Genomic DNA, 19669 nt, shown 5'->3' with positions numbered 1-19669 from the left:
CTCGTGCTTTCATCCAGTCTTCCCCTTTCGGCCGCAGGTTCTGAGAGGTGTTCCCAAACCATGTCATTTTTTACTTAGTTCCCCATCTGCTCTGTTTCAACTGATAAACATGTGCATAACCTTAAATCAACATTATTGCTTCTTAAAGTAATTCAACACGGAATGGGCTTCCACATTGAGCCTTCAACATGTGGTTTAGAGTACAACTACCCTAACATATATCCTTATTCACATGATACATTATCAAATAAAACAAATAACCCCCAAACTCAACCCAGTATGTCTACAGTAGAATCTAGTCTCTCTCTTTTGTTTTGTTTCACGTCCTCTGTCATGGTGTTTTCAAGCTCACCCATTATTCAGCTGGACTTTACTTCTTGTGAGACTTATGCACCCACCAAAGAGAGACATGACAATCTTTACCACTGCAGGTGCTGTAAGAAGTATATCCCCAGCCCGATGTATCTTGATGTACACTCAGTCTCCAGAATTCAGCCTATGCCCTTCCATCTGGCCTCTTATGTGCTGTTTTTTCCTGGGGACATACACACTAACACATGGGTTATTTCCTGACAACAGACTTTCTTCTTATAGCAGGATCACTAAATCTTAATTTTTAAATAACAGCCCTATGTAAACATTCTGTCTTAAATACCTGGCCTCCTGCCACAAAAATATTCATAATGATAGCCAAATTATGGTCCCTACAGCAACTGTTGTAAGAATTGCATGTAATCAGTCAAGTGTTTTCTAGTTGGAAGAATATCCAATCCTAACAAAACTAAGTCCTAAGCTTCTTCAAAATGCCACTACTTATTACTTTTACCATAATCTAGGTGTGTGTAATGTTCTATCTACTTTTAGAATTGTCCCTATATTTTTACAAGACCAACTGTCCTTCCTTTTCTGTGAATTATCTTGTCTATCAATATACACTGTTTCTAGAAATAACACCCCCCCCTTGTTACCATAACCTTCATATGAGCCCCCAATGTAGTTACAGTTTTTCTAACCCATAACACATAAGTCACTACTTCTAATTTCCTTCCATAGTTTGATACATACTTAAACATTCTCAAATCATTTTTAGTCAATTTATATCAGTCCCTCCTCAGGAAAAATATACACTCTTATTTTCCTCAAACCAAAAATAAATTGACCAAACAAGAAAAATGGTAAAGTAAATTATAATAACTGCATATTTGCTATAAATTACCACTATTTGTAATGTCTTCTTCATCCTTGGGTGTTATCACACAACAGACTATACTTTTTATTAAATTACTTATGTCATTCCAATGTATTACTCCAATTACAATGATATTGTAAAATAAAAGAAACAAAAACCTTTAATTTAATATTCTGCAAGTTCTGTCAATCAACCTGTCTCAGGATTAGTTTCCAGAGCTTCCCTAGGCCTAGTAAATTTAAACAGTCCTATATTCAAAACATAACTAAATGTTGTTTATTAATTGTCCAACCCAATATTCAAAATAACAGTCCTTAGTGCTTACTTTAACTCAAATTTGACCTTCTCAATTCAATTCATCATCCCTTTAATAATTAACATTTTACTAAAAACTTTTAGTACCAGTAATATCTATTGTACCATGCGCCCTTTTGTCTCTGTTTTTCTGTCATGAATGGCCTGGTAATAAAAGGTCATTACCCCAATCCCCTTTAGTCTTCCTTCTCCCAGACACATATCATTCCAGATACAGTTCACAGGTCATCAGACACAGTTACCCCTCACTATTCAGCCAGTAGGGTGGGTTTGAGTTTTACACACACTAGTTGTGATGATAGTCTCTCCCAAGCATTAATGCATTCTGACATTACATTTCCATGATAACTCCCTTATTCTACTGGCAACCTCTCAAATGAGCTACAGATTATATAGTTATCAACATAACCCTTGCAGAAACCCCCACTCCAATACCCTATTTGGAGTAACTGTTATCCCTTGTTTACATATATTTCCATTTTATATGTAGAATGAACAAAGCACATTTTGTATTTACCCAAAGACCATAACCCCAGGGAACTGATATTTTCTCCTATAACCCCATGTTAAATATAAATAAACTATTTGAATAACTAGTCAATTCAAGATTACAACTCTTCATCTTTTTCCCAAGGAAATAATGGAATTTCAAAATGATAGTACACTTTGAATAGAGACTGGTGTTTCTCAATCATTTTATAATTAAATCTCACCTATTCCAAAAATTTCTAGTGAAGTTGATCAGTCTTCACGGGAAATTCTTAGAGTTCAGGGCATTCGACACCATTATAATGTTTTCACTCTTTTTTCTTTAGAGACATCTTAACCACACTTTCAAAAGCACTTCCATCCTTCTGCATACCCAATTTGAAACCGAACTGAAAAACCCATTGAAAATGTAACCCCTTTTTTCTGGAAAAGAAATGTACATTTATTTCGTTAACATTCACCATGCCACCCTCTAAATCAGCAAGCCAACAGTATTACATATACTAAAATCCCCTTACATTTCCCGAGCATGCGACAGAAGCTCCAGCCATACACAGAACGCACAATTCCCCCCTGCTCGGCCATCTGTATCCTACCCTTAGAAATTGAATACACCCATACTCTACAATTTGCTTTTCTTCTAACTATTTTTACCACGCTTGTGATTTTTCATATACGTTTATTTTCCGTATTTTGACGCTAATAACAACTTCTCCACGCATTTTATCACCACTGAAACCGCCATTTTAATGCAAAACGACTCCGAGTGGGGCTATTTGTAAATTACATCGGTACCTTACTATAAGTTAGGTAAAACGTGATCTAGTACGTATTTCATCACATAAACTGTACTCTCTATGAACCACTTTTTGATTAATCAGAGACTATACACCGCTTGGTGAAAACTTCATTCGTACTAACCTTAGAACGATCAGTTGTTGTTCTTTTAAAACGGGTGTAAATTCCTGTATTTCTGCATTCTCTACTATCGCATTCCAGTGTCATCTTACACTAATTTTCCCCCACACTAGTTAGCCCTGCTCTACAACTTCTTACACTTCCCCCATCGTAATGTATTTCTGATGATATAATGTTAATTAACATTAAAACGCTGGTAAGTTAAGCTTCTTGTTATGGTTTTATGTGATCGTTCCAATTCATTATTTTATTTATCCTGTTTACCGGGTAATGTTGCCCTACATTGTAGCAAACCGCTCCTTCATATTCAAATCGAATTGGTAGAATTAACGTGCGCTTCTTTCAGCGACTCTATGGCTTTATTAAATTTCGCTATCTCTATATTCCAGGGAGAAACAGTCCATTTGTTTCCATGCCACTATTTATTTTTCCTAAACTCTCCCATCGCATTATATACTTTACTTACTATTTTCCAAGGTAGATCTACCCTACTTTCTCAAATAATAATTTATTAGTCACATCACTTAATACCTCCTATTAAAACCTACTCTATAATGTCTACAACTGTATTACTGAATACTACAGAAGCCTTAATGTCTTATTCTAGTACAGCACCTCAAATATCACTGTGTTTTTATCTTTGCTTATACTATTACTTTAACTTTATTCAATGTATTAAATCCTATTTCATATAATTTTCCTTCTAATTCAGCTTATTTATAATGTCTGCACTTTCTTATCTCTTTATTTATCCGCTTGCTATATTCTCTCTTAGCCTATTTTACTGTTTAATTCCTGAGGCTATTTTTAAATTGCAGCCTCCTATTTCGTTTACAGGGCTCGTGATATTTTTAATGTGTTCTAGACTTCTATTTTCATGCAATTCTCACTTTTGCCTAGATTTATTTTAACCAGTATATTTTAGTTTATCTGTATATTTTTAAGTTATTTCTTCCTACTTCGCATCCGTTTTATACTATCCATGCCTTGTTTAATACCCCTTTTTAACACCTATTGTAATTTTTACAATGGTCTTTTAACTCATTATCCAGTCAATGTTTTATGCTTATGTATAACTTATCTTGCCCAATATTTATCGATTTCGTTCCTCTTCCCAGTGAGAGTTAAATGCGCTCTCTTTCTCAAATTACACTTAGTTAACTGTCAGAGAGGCCTGCGCATTCCCAGTTGGTCACAGACACACACAGCCTGTTCTTCCTCTTCTTTCTAATCTGCTCATTCATCACAAATAATTATATTACAGCATTCATTCAATCCTTTTGTCTTTACCTAAAAACAAAACAGTTTATTACCTAACTTAATTCACTTCCTCTACATAAGCTGGTATTATCCTATAGGATTTTTCACGCATACCCTTCGTTTTTACCTAAAAACGACCTATAGTTTATCCCCTAGTTTAATACACTTCCTCTACATAAACTGGTATTATCCTATAGGATTTTTACGACATGACGAGACTACTGTCTAATCGGATCAGCTTGTCTTCATATCCTATTCATCCACCCCGTATTGATCTTTATTCTACGTTAGAGCAATATCGTGGCGCGACCTACTGATTTATAAACCCCCGTTTAGCTAGACGGAGCGTTTTATATTCGCAGGATTTCCTTTTTCAGTTGAACGTCGCACAATCAGGCCAGCGTTCTTTCTGTGTTTTAAATATTCACCCGTACAGACCTTCATTTCAAAGCGGTAGCCATGTGTATTTATTTTCTAAATACTCATCCGTACAGACCTTTTCCTTGAAGCGGTAGCCATGAATGTTTATCTATCTACTTATCAATAAAGTAGCCTACCCATTCAGTCCTTCAGCTAAATATTTTGAAGCGGTATCGCAGGATTACTTATCAATAAAGTAACCTACCCATTCAGACCTTCAGCTAAATATTTTGAAGCGGTATCGCAGGACTTCTATAACTACTTATTTTATTCAAACCTTATAAGCAGGTAGCTGTAACCCTGTGCCCAATCCCAGCCCCAACATGCCAGAATAACACACCCTACACCAGCGAAGTTCACAGCCCCCACCTACTTACTCACTAGACATGCATGCACATTCATTATACAATGTCCAAGCTTACACACATGCATGCAAATTCATTGAATTTCAAAAAGTTATTTCGTTTCTATAGTTTTTAGGAAATTTGAGAGAGAGAGACCTACTTGACGCTCCTCTTGCTGAGGCAGGATCTCTGAAGCGATCTACGCAAACATTTCACTGTTGTCTTACCTTAGCTGGGTGGCCACCCTTGTTTGCCCAGATCGTCCAAAGATCCCGCTGCCAGCCAAGAACGTTATTCAGTCCCTAATTCTCCTGGCAAGCTCGCCAATTATGTAGTGGCAAATCGGTTCAAATATGACACAACCAAGAACTTTGTGAAAATCAATATAGACTTTTAATACAACAGTATCATAAGCCGGAGCGGTCCGCGGAACACACACACTTTTTCAGAGCCCTCGCTCTGAGTTATACACCTACCATATAAGTCCCTCCCATATGCAAATTAAGTTACATCCCAATCCGTGCTTCCTGCTTGTTCAGCCCAATAACGCCCCCATCTGCTTTCCATTAGATCCTAATGGTGACAAGACCCTTGCTTTGACCCTTCACTCAGCTTAATGCGTTCTCCTGTTTGTGTGTTATCTAGGGTCAGCAGACTATGTGTCTCTTCTGTTTTTAGCATGCTCAGCTATACTAAAAATACTATACATTCCCCTTTCCTGTGGCCTGTGTTCATACCCTGTAATTAACTCCATGTGTCCCTTTTGGTGTCTTTCATCTCCTTTAGTTTTAGGGTGCCTAGCTGTTCTGGTCGCCTTCTCTTCATATGGTTGTCTAAGATCAAACAGACTTGTCTCCTGTGATGTGATTGATGTCTGTAATCCATCAATTGGTCCTTTGGCTGACCCCCTCCTTAGATAACCTCTGACCTTTGTATGTCCAGCTGCCCTAGGTGTTGCCCTCTCCCATGGCCCCACTCTGGCTTCCTGTCCTATACAATAGACAATGTACCTTACCAGAATGGCAAATGCCATTATATAGGACAATATATTTATCCATATATGTACCTAATTTCTCCCACAGTCCCAATTTAAAGTGCATTCGGTAAGTATTCAGACCCCTTTACTTTTTCCACACGTTGCAGTCTTATTCTAAAACAGATTAAATACAACAACTCCTTATCAATCTACACAGAATAGCTCATAATGTCAAAGCGAAAACAGGTTTTTAAGAAAATGTTTGCAAATGTATTAAATATAAAAAAAACAGAAATACCTTATTTATGTAAGTATTCAGACCCTTTGCTATGAGATTCGAAATTGAGCTCAGGTGCATCCTGTTTCCATTGATCATCCTTGAGCTGTTTCTACAACTTCATTGGAGTCCACCTGTGGTACATTAAATTGATTGAACATGATTTGAAAAGGCACACACCAGTCTATATATGGTCCCACAGTTGACAATGCATGTTAGAGCAAAAACCAAGCCATGAGGTCGAAGGAATTTTACTGTAGAGCTCCAAGACAGGATTGATTCAAGGCACAGATCTGGGGATGGGTACCAAAACATTTCTGCAGCATTAAAGGTCCCCAAGAACACAGTGGACTCCATCATTCTTCAATGGAAGAAGTTTGGAACCACCAAGACTCTTCCTAGAGCTGGCCTTCCAGCCAAACTGAGCAATCGGGGCAGAAGGGCCTTGGTCAGGGAGGTGGCCAAGAACCTGATGGTCACTGACAGAGCGCCAGAGTTCCTCTGTGGAGATGAGAGAACCTTCCAGAAGGACAACCATCTCTGCAGCACTCCACCAATCAGGCCTTTATGGTAGAGTGCCCAGACGGAAGCCACTCCTCAGTAAAAGGTATATGACAGCCCGCTTGGAGTTTGCCAAAAGGCACCTAAAGGACTCTCAGACCATGAGACAACAAGATTCTCTGGTCTGATGAAACCGAGATTGAACTCTTTGGCCTGAATGCCAAGCATTCCTCCATGTCTGGAGGAAACCTGACACCATCCCTACAGTGAAGCATGGAGGTGGCAGCATCATGTCTGGAGGAAACCTGGCACCATCCCTACGGTGAAGCATGGAGGTGGCAGCATCATGTCTAGAGGAAACCTGACACCATCCCTACGGTGAAGCATGGAGGTGGCAGCATCATGTTTGGAGGAAACCTGGCACCATCCCTACGGTGAAGCATGGAGGTGGCAGCATCATGTCTGGAGGGAACCTGGCACCATCCCTACGATGAAGCATGTAGGTGGCAGCATCATGCTTTGGGGATGTCTTTCAGCGGCAGGGACAAGGAGGCTAGTCAGGGTCGATGGAAAGATGAACAGAGCAAAGTACAGAGAGATCCTTGATGAAAACCTGTTCCAGAGCACACAGGACCTCAGACTGGGGTGAAGGTTCAACTTCCAACAGGACAACGACCCTAAGCACACAGCAAAGATATCGCAGGAGTGGCTTCGGTACAAGTCTCTGAATGTCCTTGATCAAGTCAAATCAAATGCTTACTTACAAGCTCTTAACCAACAATGCAGTTAAGAAAAATACGTAAAGAAATAAAAGTAAGAAATAATTAAAGAGCAGCAGTAAAATAACAATTGTGAGGCTATATAAAGAGGGTACTGGTACAAAGTCAATGTGCGGGTGGCACCGGTTAGTCGAGGTAATTGAGGTAATATGTACATGTAGGTAGAGTTATTAAAGTGACTATTATCTAGCCAGAGCCCGAACTTGAACCCGGTCGAACATCTCTGGGGAGACCTGAGAATAACTGTGCAGCGACGCTCCTCATCCAGCCTGACAGAGCTTGAGAGGATCTGCAAAGAAGAATGTGAGAAACTCCCCAAATTCAGGTGTGCCAAGCTTGTAGCGTCATACCCAAGAAGACTCCAGGCTGTAATCGCTGCCAGGGGTGCTTAAGTACTGAGTAAAAGGTCTGAATTCTGGAAATGTGTTTTTTTTTATACATTTGAAAAAAAAAATCTAAAAACCTGTTTTTGCTGCTTTGTCATTATGGGGTATTGTGTGTAGATTTATTTTTTTCGCTCATCTATTTAATTTAATCAGAACGTGGAAAAGTCTAGGGGTCTGAATACTTTCCGAATGTACTGTATTTCCGTTAGTTTTCTCCATATTGATGTTGGTTTTACGTTTTAGGAGACTTTTCTTAGCGGATGTACAATCATCATGAATTGAATAATGGGTGGTTTCAGGCCCCCCGGAGTGAACAGGCCCTGGTGTGAACAGGCCCCGGTGTGAACAGGCCCCGGTGTGAACACACTCGTTCAGAAACGAGGGCTGAGGGGGCTTACATTGACAACTTCTCTTGATTGGCTAATGGGTTTCGACTGATGGCAAAGATGGCCGTGGGGATTCCCCCAAAGATCGCCGTGGGGATTCCCCCAAAGATGGCCGTGGGGATTCCCCCAAAGATGGCCGTGGGGATTCCCCCAAAGATGGCCGTGGGGATTCCCCCAAGGGCATAAGGCGAGGGTAAATGGAGGCTGTGTTTTACTTGTTTGTAACACAGCCATAGATAAGGGTGTGAAGAGGACAGGAATGTTTATCTAAACTAACATGTGACGACTTAAACACTACGTCTACTTTATGTGCGAGAGTCACATGACCTGAACACGTCGGCAGTTTGGCGCCTTACAAAAAAATAAAATAAATGTTTTGTCTCCATTGACAGTCCATGATGGGAAGTGGACAGGAGGGCATGGGACAGAGGATTGTGTAGTTTCAGGTGTATAAAGTGGTGTGCCAACTGTAGGGGATGATCATGTTGCGGGGGATCAGAAGTGTCCGGTACAAGAGAAGTAGGTCGAGGTGGTCAGAGTATGGGATGTGATGTGAATTGGACATTACAGTTTGTGTGAATCTCATTATACCAGAGAAGAAGTTAGTGCATTAGTCCAGAGACAGAGTAGTGCATCAGGTGTCATATGCCGAGGCAGTGAAGAAAGTAGAGGATGTATCAAGGGTGAGGGATTCTGAGAGGAGCCCTGTGAGTAGTAGATCTGTACCAGTACAGAGGGATGCTGAGAGGAGCCCTGTGAGTAGTAGATCTGTACCAGTACAGAGGGATACTGTAGGTCAATGAGTGATACGTTTCAGTAAGGTTGACTTAGTGTTCATAGAAAATGGTTATCAACTGTACAGCAGAAATGGAGTGTAAATCACAGACAATAGATGTGGCAGCAGTGGAGACGTACTTCAACGTACGAGACTGGAGATCAGAGGAGTTACAGGGGGGTGTCCTGTTCTCCCAGGTCATCGGCATGATGCAGGAGCAGATAGGGTCACAGTAGCAATGTCCCTCTTGGAGGGAACACAACACCCTGCTACACTCACCTCCCCACGGAGTGAAAGAGGTATGTGATTGTAGGTGCAGGTAAGGATGACAGAGGCAGAGAATGTGATGCAGGAGTAGACAGGGTCACAGTAGCATGGAGCAGGAGTAGATAGGGTCACAGTAGCATGGAGCAGGAGTAGATAGGGTGACAGTAGTATGATGCAGGAGTAGATAGGGTGACAGTAGTATGATCTAGGAGTAGATAGGGTCACAGTAGTATGATGCTTGAGTAGATAGGGTCACAGTAGTATGATGCAGAAGTAGATAGGGTCACAGTAGCATGGAGCAGGAGTAGATAGGGTCACAGTAGCATGGAGCAGGAGTAGATAGGGTCACAGTAGTATGATGCAGGAGTAGATAGGGTCACAGTAGCATGGAGCAGGAGTAGATAGGGTCACAGTAGCATGGAGCAGGAGTAGATAGGGTCACAGTAGTATGATGCAGGAGTAGATAGGGTCACAGTAGCATGGAGCAGGAGTAGATAGGGTCACAGTAGCATGGAGCAGGAGTAGATAGGGTCACAGTAGTATGGAGTAGATAGGGTCACAGTAGCATGGAGCAGGAGTAGATAGGGTCACAGTAGTATGATGCAGGAGTAGATAGGGTCACAGTAGCATGGAGCAGGAGTAGATAGGGTCACAGTAGTATGATCTTGGAGTAGATAGGGTCACTGTAGCATGGAGCAGGAGTAGATAGGGTCACAGTAGCATGGAGCAGGAGTAGATAGGGTCACAGTAGTATGATACAGGAGTAGATAGGGTCACAGTAGCATGGAGCAGGAGTAGATAGGGTCACAGTAGTATGATGTAGGAGTAGATAGGGTCACAGTAGCATGGAGCAGGAGTAGATAGGGTCACAATAGTATGATCTAGGAGTAGATAGGGTCACTGTAGCATGGAGCAGGAGTAGATAGGGTCACAGTAGCATGGAGCAGGAGTAGATAGGGTCACAGTAGTATGATGCAGGAGTAGATAGGGTCACAGTAGCATGGAGCAGGAGTAGATAGGGTCACAGTAGCATGGAGCAGGAGTAGATAGGGTGACAGTAGTATGATGCAGGAGTAGATAGGGTCACAGTAGCATGGAGCAGGAGTAGATAGGGTGACAGTAGTATGATGCAGGAGTAGATAGGGTCACTGTAGCATGGAGCAGGAGTAGATAGGGTCACAGTAGTATGATGTAGGAGTAGATAGGGTCACAGTAGTGGGTTTTTAATAAGTGTACGGTTAGTTGGAAGGTGTTTTTCCCCTTTCCCATTGTCCCGTTTTGCATCACAAAGTATAATGGATTTATACGCTAGTCCAGTTGGGGGTGGTATTGCAACATATTGTATGCCAACCGCCGTTAAACCCCACTGAAGAAGAAGAAGAAGAAGAACGACGACTCACTGTTGTGCTGTCAATATGCCCACCTTTGTGTCCGTTTCAAATGCATTACTACAGGTATGTAATAGCACGTTTACACTTTATAATATCGAAAGAACGTGTCATAATATGTTAGGTAACAAACCTGTCAAGGTGTTATGACGTGTTATTTTTGTGTCAAGCCGAATGCGTGAAAAACGTGCTAAAAACACATCTAACGTTAGACTTTGGGTTTGATTGAATTAATATACAGTTCGACAATGTAATTTTCATAAAGATTCAATTCATTTTAGATTTGTGAGTTAGTTTTTATACGTTATTGGTTTTCTGTAAAATGTTCACAAGCTGGTAAAATGGCGTCGCATACTCGGTCAACAGACTAAAGTGCAGGCAGTGCCGAAGCCTCTTCGCTCTGGGAGACGGTAATGTGATGTCTAGAAGGGATCCAGCTTTTGTCAAATTCACTTCATATTTGACTTTTAGTAGCAGTTTAGGATAATTAACATAGCAGGTTAGGATAATTCGGTTTGGGTTAGCTAAAATGTTAGGGTTATCGAAAATGCAAAGAAAATCAACCTTTTGACTGTAATTTGACAAAAGCTGGATCCCTTCTAGCCATGACCCCGAAGTCCCGGGGCCTCGTTGATAAACTGCATACATACAAAATATACCACTAAACACGCGTGAGCCAGTTTTCACTCAAATGTTGGCACTTAGAAAAACTGAACTTGACGTGAGAATGTGGGTTCTCCAACCCTGTTCCTGCAAGGCTACTGTCCTGTAGGTTTTAACTCCAACCCTGTTCCTGCAAGGCTACTGTCCTGTAGGTTTTAACTCCAACCCTGTTCCTGCAAGGCTACTGTCCTGTAGGTTTTAACTCCAACCCTGTTCCTGCAAGGCTACTGTCCTGTAGGTTTTAACTCCAACCCTGTTCCTGCAAGGCTACTGTCCTGTAGGTTTTAACTCCAACCCTGTTCCTGCAAGGCTACTGTCCTGTAGGTTTTAACTCCAACCCTGTTCCTGCAAGGCTACTGTCCTGTAGGTTTTAACTCCAACCCTGTTCCTGCAAGGCTACTGTCCTGTAGGTTTTTGTCTCCAACCCTGTTCCTGCAAGGCTACTGTCCTGTAGCGAAAACAAAAACCTACAGGAGGGTAGCTCTCCAGGAGCAGGGTTGGAGTGAAAACCAACAGGAGGGTAGCTCTCCAGGAACAGGGTTGGAGTGAAAACCTACAGGAGGGTAGCTCTCCAGGAACAGGGTTGGAGTGAAAACCTACAGGAGGGTAGCTCTCCAGGAACAGGGTTGGAGCAAAAAACCTACAGGCGATTTAAGACTGAGACTCTTAGGGCCTCCTGAGTGGTGCAGTGGTCTAAGGCAGTGCTAGTTGTGCCACTAGAGACTCTGGGTTTGAGTCCAGGCTCAGTCGCAGCCGGCCGCAACCGGGAGACTCGTGGGGAGGCGCACAATTTTCCCAGCGTCATCCGGTTTAGGGGAGGGTTTGACCAGCAGGGATGTCCTTGTCCCATCGCGCGCTAGCGACTGCTGTGGCGGGCCGGGAGCAGACTTGCCTTCGCTGTTGGAAAAAGGTTTCTGGGAAATAGGTCAACCAGAGGGCTGGTAAATATATTTAATCTAGGTACGGGATGTCTCCTTCAGTGACGGGAGATCAATGTGTTGTGTGACAGGTGTTAGGTTCTAACATGAACCGAGTACAACTCACGGACGATTAGTAAAGTTCAAACTAAGTGAATTCACCCAAAGGATCGAACAGCTGAACAGACAGACATTGTTCCACCAGTGGTTGTGTGTATGTATGTATGTGTGTGTAACAGTATAAATTTTAAACCGTCCCCTCGCCCATACCCGGGCGCGAACCAGGGACCTTCTGCACACATCAACAGTCACCCTCTCGAAGCATCGTTACCCATCGCTCCACAAAAGCCGCGGCCCTTGCAGAGCAAGGGGAACTACTACTTCAAGGTCTCAGAGCAAGTGACGTCACTGATTGAAACGCTATTTAGCGCCCACGCTAACTAAGCTAGCCGTTTCACATCTGTTACATGTGTATATATATATACACACACACTAGAGGTCGACCGATTATGATTTTTCAATGCCGATACTGGTTATTGGAGGACCAAAAAAGCAGATACCGATTAATCTGCTGTTTAAAAAAAAATATATATATATATATATATAAATAAATAAATGTGTGTGTGTATGTATGTATGTATGTATGTATATATATATATATATATATATATATATATATTTATTTATTTATTTATTTATTTGTAATAATGACAATTGCAACAATACTGAATGAACAATGAACACTTTTATTTTAACTTAATATAATACATCAATAAAATCAATTTAGTCTCAAATAAATAATGAAACATGTTCAATTTGGTTGAAATAATGCAAAAACAAAGTGTTGGAGAAGAAAGTAAAAGTGCAATATGTGCCATGTAAGAAAGCTAACGTTTAAGTTCCTTGCTCAGAACATGAGAACATATGAAAGCTGGTTCCTTTTAACATGAGTCTTCAATATTCCCAGATAAGATGTTTTAGGTTGTAGTTACTATAGGAATTATAGGACTATTTCTCTCTATACCATTTGTATTTCATATACCTTTGACTATTGGATGTTCTAATAGGTAGTTTAGTATTGCCAGCCTAATCTCGGGAGTTGATAGGTTTGATGTCATAAACAGCACAATTACTTGAAGCATTACGAAGAGCTGCTGGCAAACGCAGTAAAGTGCTGTTTGAATGAATGCTTACGAGCCTGCTGCTGCCTACCACCACTCAGTCAGACTGCTCTATCAAATCGTAGACTTCATTATAACATAATAACACACAGAAATATGAGCCTTAGCTCATTAATATGGTAAAATCTGGAAACTTATCATTCCCGAAAACAAAACGTTTAATCTTTCAGTGAAATACGGAACCGTTCCGTATTTTATCTAACGGGTGGCATCCGTAAGTCTAAATATTGCTGTTACATTGCACAACCTTCAATGTTATGTCATAATTACCTAAAATTCTGGCAAATAAGTTTGCAATGAGCCAGGCGGCCCCAACTGTTGCATATACCCTGACTCTGCGTGCAATGAATGCAAGAGAAATTACACAATTTCACCTGGTTAATATTGCCTGCTAACCTGGATTTCTTTTAGCTAAATATGCAGGTTTAAAAATATATACTTCTGTGTATTGATTTTAAGAAAGGCATTGATGTTTATGGTTAGGTAGTCGTCCAACGATTGTGCTTTTTTTTCCGCAAATGTGTTTTTGTTAAATCATCCCCCGTTTGGCGAAGTCGGCTGTCTTTGTTAGGAACAAATAGTCTTCACACAGTTCGCAACGAGCCAGGCTCGTTGCATATACCCTGACTCTGTTGCACGGAACGCAAGAGAAGTGACAATTTTCATAGTTAAAAGAAATTCATGTTAGCAGGCAATATTAACTAAATACGCAGGTTAAAAAATATATAATTGTGTATTGATTTCAAGGAGTTGATGTTTATGGTTAGGTACACATGGGTGAAATGACAGTGCTTTTTTTCGCGACTGCGCTTGTTAAATCACCCATTTGGCGAAGTAGGCTGTGATTCAATGATAAATTAACAGGCACCGTATCGATTATATGCAACGCAGGACAAGCTAGATAAACTAGTAATATCATCAACCATGTGTAGTTAACTGGTGATTATGTGAAGATTTGATTGTTTTTGTTATAAGATACGTTTAATGCTAGCTAGCACCTTACCTTGACTCCTTGCTGCACTCGCATAACAACTGGTCAGCCTGCCACGCAGTCTCCTCGTGGAGTGCAATGTAATCGGCCACGATCGGTGTCAAAAAAAATGCCGATTACCGATTGATATGAAAACTTGAAATCAGCCCTAATGAATCGGCCATTCCGATTAATCGGTCACCCTCTAATACATAGCTCAATTTGGGTGGAGTCTCCTCCTCCTCTCTAAACATGACATCCCTATTTAGGCAGGAAGTGATGTGGGTAATAAACTGTTCCTTCTCTCTTAATGGGACCTGTCCTTACCTCCTTTCCTCACTAAACCACCTCTGTCCACCCTTATCAGTGACTGCAACCATGTGATGGCCTTTCCTTCACTCAGTACATTCCAAACTTAATTGCCTCCACCACATACATTCCTCCTACAGAAAACCATTAACTTCTGGCGTAGAAAACAGACTATGGCTCTTCTACGTCTGCATTGCCTGGTTCCTCTCTAGGTTTCTTCCTAGGTTTTGGCCTTTCTAGGTAGTTTTTCCAAGGCACTGTGCTTCTTCAGCTGCATTGCTTGCTGTTTGTGGGGTTTTAGGCTGGGTTTCTGTACAGCACTTTGTGACATCGGCTGATGTAAGAAGGGCCTTATAAATACATTTGATTGTACTATTTTCCTGAATATCAATCATAGTGCTGCCTAAAACATACTGCAAACTTGTACTAAATGTTTTTTTGTTTGTTGTCATTTTATGCATTTAATTAAATTTCAGAAATGTATTATAGGTTATGTGGGTTAGGTTAAATAGGTTATGTGGGTTAGGTTAAATAGGTTATGTGGGTTAGGTTAAATAGGTTATGTGGGTTAGGTTAAATAGGTTATGTGGGTTAGGTTAAATAGGTTATGTGGGTTAGGTTAAATAGGTTATGTGGGTTAGGTTAAATAGGTTATGTGGGTTAGGTTAAATAGGTTATGTGGGTTAGGTTAAATAGGTTATGTGGGTTAGGTTAAATAGGTTATGTGGGTTAGGTTAAATAGGTTATGTGGGTTAGGTTAAATAGGTTATGTGCAGCTAGTGTGCAGTTGTCTAATGTGAATCAGTGAATGTTTTGTTGTCGAAGCTTAGCTACCTGATCTATTGAAATGAGATGATTTGAACGAGAACAAATATATTTTTAGAGAATAAAGGAAAGTGCCAGAACTGTCAAGAAAATAACTTTTGTGTCCGTTTGTCTTTATTACTACAGACCTTAATCTGAGGCCAGTAACATCAACAGTAAGGATGAACCCAACCTGCCTCTCTCCTTCCACACTGAGTCCAAACCTACAGTCACTGGGTCCTGATTGTGACAGTGGAGCCCAGTTTGCTCTGCAGGATCCAGAGATGGCATCAGTGAAGCTGGAAGACTGCAGTCAAACACTGGAACTGAATGTCAACATTAAAGATGAAGAAGAGGAAGAGGAGATTGGTAGATCTGTTAGTCATGGTAAGAGCAGGTTCTATCTACAGCATTTTATATTGAAAGTAAAGTGTTTCTTGCTTCAATAGAACGATCAGGGGTGTGCAACTATAGTTTGATTTCCTTCAACAGAAAACACATTAGGCAGAAAATAGCTTCATTTTCATCCGATGACAACAGAACTGCAACACTCATTGGCTAGCAGCCACACAAGTAAATGAGCTTACAATGAAAAAGCAAGGTATATTTTGTTGTTGCTAAAACGATGCATGGTCATCATATTTCTAATGTTTATCATAGAAAGAATGTAGCCAGCTACATTTCCTGATCTAATGTGTTGCTTGAAGTGAATCTGGCATTTTACTGGAGAAAAGTAGTCTGGCTACACCAAGAAAAGTACCAGAGTAGCTCCCCATCAGTCAGAGTGCTGTCTGCTGATAGAATGATGGAGAACAGTAGCTCCCCATCAGTCAGAGTGCTGTCTGCTGATAGAATGATGGAGAACAGTAGCTCCACATCAGTCAGAGTGCTGTCTGCTGATAGAATGATGGAGAACAGTAGCTCCCCATCAGTCAGAGTGCTGTCTGCTGATAGAATGATGGAGAACAGTAGCTCCCCATCAGTCAGAGTGCTGCCTGCTGATAGAATGATGGAGAACAGTAGCTCCACATCAGTCAGAGCGCTGTCTGCTGATAGAATGATGGAGAACAGTAGCTCCACATCAGTCAGAGTGCTGCCTGCTGATAGAATGATGGAGAACAGCAGCTCCCCATCAGTCAGAATGGTGTAACTGTAGAACATGATGTCATATCTGATGCTGAGCAGAAATTACAATACGCATCTTTAGATCTGCCTTTACAAAACACAGAAAATACATTTGTTCAGTGTTTTTATTTATTTTTTCCTGTGTGACAATTGCAGAATTCTGCGTTAACGTGACCCCTGCTATAAGAGCAGGTTTTTATCTAAGTTTGTGTTGATCGTTCCAACTTCCCACTGTGTATGAAAAGTTGCAGTAGAACTGTTTCATGATGAACTGTTTCAATGAGAAGGTAGATGTTATTTCATGCTACTGACACTTGCATGGTTTGACACCAGTATTGCCAGCATTTGTTTTATTCACTGGGCTGTCTGGAGTGTTCAGAGATTAGACTGAAGAAGTGAAGTAGACAAACTGCCAGTGTTTTAAGGTTCTATGAAATGAGTCTGTGTAGTTACTAACCCTTGTGATAGTGAGTGGAGGATGATATGAAATGAGTCTGTGTAGTTACTAACCCTTGTGATAGTGAGTGGATGATATGATATGAGTCTGTGTAGTTACTAACCCTTGTGATAGTGAGTGGAGGATGATATGAAATGAGTCTGTGTAGTTACTAACCCTTGTGATAGTGCGTGGATGATATGATATGAGTCTGTGTAGTTACTAACCCTTGTGATAGTGAGTGGAGGATGATGGGAAATGAGTCTGTGTAGTTACTAACCCTTGTGATAGTGAGTGGATGATGACACAGTGCCTTGCGAAAGTATTCGGCCCCCTTGAACTTTGCGACCTTTTGCCACATTTCAGGCTTCAAACATAAAGATATAAAACTGTATTTTTTTGTGAAGAATCAACAACAAGTGGGACACAATCATGAAGTGGAACGACATTTATTGGATATTTCAAACTTTTTTAACAAATCAAAAACTGAAAGATTGGGCGTGCAAAATTATTATTAATAGAAGGGGAGGGGTTAAAAGGCCCCTCCCTCCTTACATTTATAAGGTTTTATACTACGGATTAACAATATATATTCATTGTAGAGGTTTAGTATTGTTCTACAGTTATATTTTAGTTCTCTCTCTCTCTCTCTCTCTTTCTGCCTCATGATAAAGAGGCCCCTGTGTTGTAAAGCTTTTGACTGGTAGTCGCCCGGTACAGGCAGAAGAGGATATGATGTCATGTGTTTATCACACCAACTGACTGGTTCTTCTGTTGTTGTTCACACAGGGGACCATGTTGAGACATTCTCCACATCCAGAGAGCAACAGCAGGAAGATCACAGACCTAAGAGGTCTCACCACTGCCCACATTGTGAGGAGGTTTTCCCATATCTATCAGGACTAAAAATACACCTACAAATACACACAGGAGAGAATCCGTATTCCCCCTCTGACTATGGGAAGAGATTCACAACATCACATTCTCTGACAGTTCACCAGAGTGTGCACTCTGGAGAGAAGCCTTTCTCCTGCTCTGACTGTGGGAAGAGTTTCTCTCGACTGAGCCATTTAAAAAGACACCAAAGTATACATAAAGGAGAGAAGCCTTACTCCTGCTCTGACTGTGGGGAGAGTTTCGCTCAACTGGGGACTTTAAAAAAACACCAACGTATTCACACAGGCGAGAAGCCTTACTTCTGCTCTGACTGTGGGAAGAATTTCTCCCGATTGGATACCTTAAAAACACATGAACGTATACATACAGGAGAGAAGCTTTACTCCTGCTCTCATTGTGGCAAATGCTTCACAACATCAACTGAGCTAAAAGTTCATCAGAGAACACACACAGGAGAGAAGCCTTACTCCTGCTCTGACTGTGGGGTGAGTTTCTCTCGACTGGGCCACTTAAAAACTCATGAAAGTATACATACAGGAGAGAAGCCTTACTACTGCTCTGACTGTGTGAAATTCTTCACAACATCAACTGAGCTAAAAGTTCATCAGAGAACACACACAGGAGAGAAGCCCTACTCCTGCTCTGACTGCGGGGCGAGTTTCTCGCAACTGGGCAACTTAAAAACACATGAACGAATACATACAGGAGAGAAGCCTTATTACTGCTCTGACTGTAGAAAATGTTTTAAAACATCAACTGGGCTAAAAGTTCATCAGAGAACACACACACAGGAGAGAAGCCTTACACCTGCTCTCACTGTGGTGTGAGTTTCTCTCGATTGGGACACTTAAAAACACATGAACGTATACATACAAGAGAGAAGCCTTAAACATGCTCTTGACTGTGGGGCGAGTTTCTCTCGACTGGGCAACTTAAAACCCCATAAAAGTATACACACAGGAGAGAAGCCTTATTACTAGAGCTGTGGCGGCCATGACGTTGTGTCAGCCGGTGATTGTCATATAAATAATTACCGGTCTCATGGTAATTGACCGGTAATTAACCTAAACATGTTTAGCATGTCTTGGTTTCCATGCATAGCCTACAAGCCACTGATGTGGACCTTTTGAAACATCTACATTGTAAAAAGTCTAATAAATCCATGTAATATAGCCTACACCTTCACAATAAATCCATGTAATATAGCCTACACCTTCACAATAAATCCATGTAATATAGCCTACACCTTCACAATAAATCCATGTAATATAGCCTACACCTTCACAATAAATCCATGTAATATAGCCTACACCTTCACAATAAATCCATTATTTATTTCATACAGGTCTAAAAGAGACATGATATGAAGAAAATGTAGTCTATTTCAGAAGAACAGAATAGCATACTGTGAGTTGTCCTTACAGTATGTTAGGTCCTGATCTGGCTTGGCCATATGGCTGTGGGCAACACTAGTTCATTTAGCACACAATTGAGCATAGCTGAAATTTTAAAAAAAATATTCCCCAAAGAATTTCAGAGGAAGTGTGCACTATTCTGTGTTAACAGGTCCTCCCATATGCTTACTTTAGATTTATTTTTTGCACCTTTAGTTGGGATCTGAACGTATGTTTTAGATGTTGAATACATTCTAAGGCTGCATGGTGCAACTCTATAATGATGATGAAAAGGCTGCTCTG

The 19669-nt window shown here is 40.9% G+C and overlaps 1 protein-coding gene and 1 pseudogene across 1 annotated transcript; both read left to right on the top strand.

Annotated features, from left to right (window-relative positions):
- Window positions 1-19669, top strand: part of LOC139373916 (zinc finger protein 79-like) — a 260279-nt pseudogene that overhangs the window by 206072 nt on the left and 34538 nt on the right.
- LOC139372882 (zinc finger protein 436-like) lies at window positions 15668-19648 on the top strand. Its single transcript, XM_071112739.1, has 2 exons — window positions 15668-15901; window positions 17865-19648. Exons 1-2 carry the CDS (start codon window positions 15697-15699, stop codon window positions 18797-18799), a joined length of 1140 nt encoding a protein of 379 aa, XP_070968840.1. The 5' UTR covers window positions 15668-15696; the 3' UTR covers window positions 18800-19648.

This window comes from Oncorhynchus clarkii, chromosome 18, assembly GCF_045791955.1.
Source record: "Oncorhynchus clarkii lewisi isolate Uvic-CL-2024 chromosome 18, UVic_Ocla_1.0, whole genome shotgun sequence".
Classification (NCBI taxonomy): domain Eukaryota; kingdom Metazoa; phylum Chordata; class Actinopteri; order Salmoniformes; family Salmonidae; genus Oncorhynchus; species Oncorhynchus clarkii.
This window is presented reverse-complemented; position numbering and strand designations above follow the sequence as displayed.